This window comes from Stegastes partitus, unplaced genomic scaffold (assembly GCF_000690725.1).
Source record: "Stegastes partitus isolate 25-593 unplaced genomic scaffold, Stegastes_partitus-1.0.2 Scaffold409, whole genome shotgun sequence".
In the NCBI taxonomy this organism is placed as follows: Eukaryota; Metazoa; Chordata; class Actinopteri; family Pomacentridae; genus Stegastes; species Stegastes partitus.
This window is the reverse complement of record NW_007578140.1, coordinates 315536-321535: the sequence shown is the minus strand read 5'-3', so window position 1 is coordinate 321535 and position 6000 is coordinate 315536. Positions and strand designations below refer to the sequence as shown.

The 6000-nt window shown below is 41.4% G+C and overlaps 1 protein-coding gene across 1 annotated transcript; it reads left to right on the top strand.

Moving 5' to 3' along the window:
- Positions 1-542: 542 nt before the first annotated feature.
- On the top strand, positions 543-4340 carry edf1 (endothelial differentiation-related factor 1). The gene is made up of 5 exons (XM_008285565.1): positions 543-793; positions 2332-2383; positions 2612-2772; positions 3525-3618; positions 3721-4340. The coding sequence occupies exons 1-5, from the start codon at positions 716-718 to the stop codon at positions 3780-3782; spliced, it is 447 nt and encodes a 148-aa protein (XP_008283787.1). The 5' UTR covers positions 543-715; the 3' UTR covers positions 3783-4340.
- Positions 4341-6000: the final 1660 nt, after the last annotated feature.

The following is a 6000-nucleotide window of genomic DNA, read 5'->3' as shown; positions in this document are numbered from 1 at the left end:
GGTTGACAACTCATAGACATCTGAGATGTGAGGCTGACTACACGGTGCTTTTTGTAAGACGTCAGAATCTGAAACCAAATTTCAATGCACCACTGTTCTCGTTATTGTGAAATATCAGTTGATCATAAGTGTCAGCTGTTATTGAAAACGCAAGTGCACAAACATACAAAGTCCAAGCTTATATCTAACTGTCTCCTGGGGTGTAATGTAATTAAATACATTTACTCAAGTACTGTACTTAAGTGTAATGTTGATTTGCTTTACATGCTACTTTCTGTTTCCACTTTTCTACTCCACTACATCTGACAGCTTTACTTACTTTTACGATGAAAATTTTGCTCAATATATAACACAGCAAGCTTTTCTAAAACATCACATAGTTAAAGATTAAACCAGTGTTTTCCCAGTCTGATGTAATATGTGTTTTAAACGTGAAATCACCGAGCTGACCTGACTCAGGGCCTGTGCTGGTGAATGTGGGTCAGTGTGCTCCACCAGCAGGGGGCGCTGCTGACGCTGCTCCGCTATGCGACTGTTCAGCGCACTGGTGTAAATAAAGCTTTGGCACAGCGCGTGGTGACATTTCTGGAAGGAGCGTCCGACTCGCCAAAGTAGCGCCTACCTTCCCCGACAGAAACACTCTCCCTCCACTTGAGTTGAACTTATTTTTGTATCTATATTAAATACTACGGGTAGTGAGTGAATCCCTGAAGACATGGCAGAGAGCGACTGGGATACCGTCACCGTCTTGAGGAAGAAGGGGCCGACTGCTGCCCAGGCCAAATCCAAGCAGGTCAGTATGAACGTCTCACCTCACGCTCGTGCCTCTGGTTTGTTGTGAAGCATATGGACCCTCTAATTCTGCTAAAATGGTGTTTCATATTGTTGCGGACACTCAAGTATAACGCTATGTTTGGCTACACATTAAAAACACGTTCTACACGTGGTTACAGTGCCCAGCTAATGTCTCCCATGCGTCGTAGTTTCAAGTATGATAACAACAACATATATGGCCGTTTGTTTCGTCCATTAAACCCTTTATTAACGTCGTGAGTTAGCTTGCTAGCTAACTGAGGCAGATAGCTTGATTGTAGCAGGCGTATGAGACCTCAGTGCCGCTTGTAGCCTTGTCGTGTTGTCCCTTTGATAACAATTCTTCCCCGGAGGAAGCTGAGCTAACCCAAGCTAGCCGAACAGCTGGGTCCACGAAACGCAAAATGAAAGCATTTCCCCAAAACGTCACTCTTTTTGGTGACTTACGGTCTCTTCGTTAATCCAAAACTCAACCAGGAAGCGTTCACCTGAATCCAGAATAGCTGCTGTTATTAGATATTCGACGGTCACCAAAATAGCAACTAGCTTGCAGTGGCTAGCTAGCTCACCTAAAAAACGGTTACTTGACTATAGGTTGTTACGTAAAGCTAATGCTGCTGCTTCTATTCAGTTTTGGGCGTTTTTTGATGGTCATACAAAACAACCCTGATCTAAATGTTGGGTAATGTTTGTTGTTAAACATGTTTCTAACGTCTGGTGACGCCCTAACGTTATGAAATGGCACAAATAAACCGAGTTAAAACTCCAGCTTGTATTTAAACATGGCTTTGTCCCTTCACTTGAAAAGAAAGTACAGTTATATGGCTTGGAGATAGTGAAGTGACCTCTATGCTTGTTCCTTTCTAAAATATCTAAAATTTCAGAAACTATGACTGCAATAAACAGCACTTGTTTACTCCATACAAGATTTCGCCTACAGTGAGAGTTAATTCTCAGTGTATGTGCCATGCAGGGTTATCATTTCCACAAAACACTCTACCCAGGTTTCCTATTGGACCAGGATTGCCCTTTAAACTAGTTGTCATGTCAAAATCCTACATGAATTTCAACTCAGATTTTAGATGAGCTCAGAGAAACCTTCCACCTAGAGCAGAGAAACCTGAAAACAACTTCAAGTGTCAAAGTCCGAGCATGAATCATTCTGTTTAGAAGAGCTGGAACACCTGAAAGAAATGTCACTGAGCAAAACAGCTTATTGAGTAGAATTTGATTTAAGTGTAATATTACAATATATTCTCAAGCTCCTTCTGTGTGAGAAAACTGAACCAGTTGTAAATGTGAAGTGACTTTGCTCAGGCAGTGTTGTTGATCTTGTGTATGACTTGGTCAACATCGTTTGATAAGCACACGTGTTACTTATTAACTATATGATTCAAAATAGTCAGTCAGAGGTTGCACAGAGTCTGACATGAGCCTGGTCATATTGCAATCCACTGCCAATAAAACCTGAATATGTTTTGAAATTTTATGATTTGTACGTGTTGATCTTTCCTCCAGGCTATCACTGCTGCTCAGAGACGTGGGGAGGACGTTGAGACAACCAAGAAATGTAAATTTCTGCTTTCAGTTGCAATTTTTGACAGACAAGTTTACGGTGCACTTGCAGGCTGCCCTTTTATTGATTCAGTTCAGAGCTTCCCCTCTTCACCCTAGTTTTAGTTCTACCCCACAAGCCCTAAATTAAATCAATTTCCTGTGTCGTGATTATGCAGTGTTTGCATTTCTTCCACGCTTTATGATGCTCCAGCGTTACCTTGATCCGCTGCTTGTCCCACAGGGTCTGCAGGGCAGAACAAACAGCACCTTGTGACAAAAAATACAGCCAAACTGGACCGGGAGACAGAGGAGCTCCACCATGACAGGGTCACCCTGGAAGTGGGTAAAGTTATCCAGCAAGGCAGACAGGAGAGAGGCCTGACCCAGAAAGACCTGGCCACTGTGAGTATACAGACGTCTCATGTTGATAAGCACAATGTTAAAAAAAAAGTTAAAAGAATAAGATTGAAATTATAGTGACTAATGAATGTCAAAGTGATATCGGAAGGAGCCATAGTATTTGCAAACATTATTGCTTTGGCTGTACAATTACGTTGTGGATCAGAAGTCATCTGTTTACTCCTCAAACAGAAATGTGTCATCTTTTTTGTGATCCAGCTAAAAAAAAACAGAAGCTCTATCCAGTGCAAACCTTACAATCACTGCTTTTTATTCATGATGTAACAAACTTTAGTTGATCCATACAGATCTCCACCCACAGCATGGCATACATGTGATCCATGGATTAGTTTCAAAGTTCTTGTGTGCAATCAAGTTTTACTGCCACAGTTCCTATTTATAGTAACTGAAGGACACTCGGATTGCACCTTCCTCTCCAACAAGTTTAAATTAAATTCAGCATGACAGTTTTTGCAAAAACTTTGACTTCAGACAGTCAAACAGCACTGAAAACATACCTTCCCAAGTAGTCCCTTCATCTCAATGCAGGCTTGCAGTAACAAAATACAAAGCAGTTGTGTGTTCACATAAGTGGACATGTGAAAAGCAGCTGACTGTCAGTCTTGTCATGCGTCCAGATACTCATCTGCAAAAATGTTACGTCAGCTTTATAGCATGCTTGAGTAGTTTGATCTGGCTTTTGACTATCTAGTTAAACAAAATTGTTAAATACATTTTGCAAACCTTTTCCTTAGAAAATTAACGAGAAGCCTCAAGTCATTGCCGACTACGAGACTGGAAAAGCAATTCCCAACAACCAGGTCATGGGCAAAATAGAGAGAGCAATTGGTAAGAATGCTGTTTGCTACCATTTCCAAAACAAAGTGATCACATTTTTTATGTTGACTTTTTGTTTGTATAACTCATATCTTCATCCTCTTTCATGAACAGGGCTGAAACTGCGTGGGAAGGATATTGGCCAACCCCTGGAGGCAAAACCCAAGAAGAAATGAACACAAAGCCTCGAAATCAGCCCCCCCAGCCCCTTCTGTAACCTGTAATTGAAATGTGACCCCTTTCCCAAACCACCACCACAACCCTTGAAAAAACAACTTCCCCTTTTCTCTCTCTCCCATCCCTTCCTCTACCTGGGCTGATCTCACCTGTGTCCTGCCTGAGGACCTGGTGCTCCACTGCATTGCAGGCTGCATACTAACAGTCATCTGAAACACTCTCTAGACCACATAAACAAATGAATGATCGAACGCATTATTCAGCATCACAAACTCGGAAGTCGAGTGACTTTCTCTTAACCTTACGTCTGCTTAGGCTTTGGCATGATAAAATTCCACTTTTTGATAGCGCTGACGAGTCATTTAAAAGGTGAATTCTTTTTCATGATCAAACAAGGTAGTTTGACTAACGTTAATTCTAAGCATGATGTTAAAACCTTAAAGTGCTTGATTGCATCTTTTTCACACTTGTCGGACAGTGGGTGGATGTCATTACAGTGTCGAAATGTTTTAATGCTGTGCTTTGTTTTGATCTAAAAATAAAGTCTGGCAGCTCATGACGCATCTGTTTGTGAATTGATAAGATTTCATAGCAAAACCAGTGAGGCTTTCTTAAACATTAGCTCTGCAAATAAGGCAAATATATCAAAGCTTAGTCTATAGATTAGATTTTTATGACTTATAGGCAGCAACAGAGTACTCCATATTCAAGGTATTAATGCCTCATCATTAAATTTACACTAGAACTATTGTTTGAATGTCCAAAACTCATGAAGAAGGCTTGTCAGATGGAATTTCCTTTGCCATCTGAATGTAGTAGCAGCATTGAGCCACTAGATGTCAGAATACCACCAAAAATACATTGTGGTGGTCAGATTTGGCTTCAAATGTTCATGTCCCTATGTGCATATTTGGCAGTCTTCTTTGATAAATAATCCTAAAAAGCACATCTTGCACTCGAAGTGAATCCTTACCTGAGGTGTATAATCAATACTGAAGCATTTCTACACAGAACTGTTTGAGGCTTGTGTGATGTTTAATTTAGAGACTTAAAAATCCTGATGCTGAGACACACGGGTCCCCCTGTAATAACAATCAGCCTACAAAGACTGGCCTTGATGAAGCTGTAATCTGCAACACTTATTTTTTATTTCTCTATAGTGTCCCACTTCACACCATGGGTTATTGATTAAAGTGCTGCTTTTGCCAGTGCTAAGGTTGCCTTCTGCTTTTATTAAAGATTCATGGACCTTATTGTTGCGGAATAATGAAAGCAGCATGGCAGGGGAAGTGCAAGGGGGAAGAGGCACATTCAAGGAGTTGTGCAGGCTGTCAGCTTAAAGGCAGGTGGAGGGTGAAGGAGGGAACCTAAAGGAGTCTTTAATCGATTGGTGCCTTAATGTGGGGTGGGAGGATAGTTTCTGCATCTTCCACTCAAGCTGCATTTTAAGTGTTGCGGTGTTAAAACGCTCAGCAGTCGAAAGAAGCTGCACCGAACATCATCCATTTGTTTTGGTGGATGATGCAAGAGGATGGTGGGAAACATCAAGTGTTGCTTTTATCTTTAAAAAATGAGAACAGTGTCAACAAAGCGAATGGAAGATTTGCATTGAGACCTGTCTAGATATCTGTTTTATTTATTCAGGAAGCATATTTTACATCAGGGGTGCCCAATCCTGGTCCTCGAGAGCCCCTATCCAGCATGTTTTAGATGTTTCCCTCTTCCAACACACCTGATTCACATGATCAGGATCAGGATGTGAAGCAGGATCGTTATCAGGCTTCTGCAGAGCTTGATGATGAGCTGATCATTTGAATCAGGTGTGTTGGAAAAGGGAAACATCTCAAACCTGCTGGATAGGGACTCTCAAGGACCAGGATTGGGCACCCCTGTTTTACAGAATTTTTTACAATCTTAACTCCAATATTTAAATTAATTAAGAAAATTTCACAACATACTTCAACACTGTAGGATTTTAACCTCAGTGTTTGAACTGTCCTGTGATAGACTGGTGACCTGTCCAGGGTGTCCCCTGCCTTCACCCTGAGTCAGCTGGGATAGACTCCAGCCCCCCCGCGACCCTCGTGAGGATTAAGCGGTGCATAGATAATGGATGGATGGATGTTTGAACTGTTCAGGTAAATTTGTAACAGCAATCTTGTTTTTCTTCAGGAAAGCACTTCAGATCATTGGCTGTTGTTGTACGTATGCTATGTA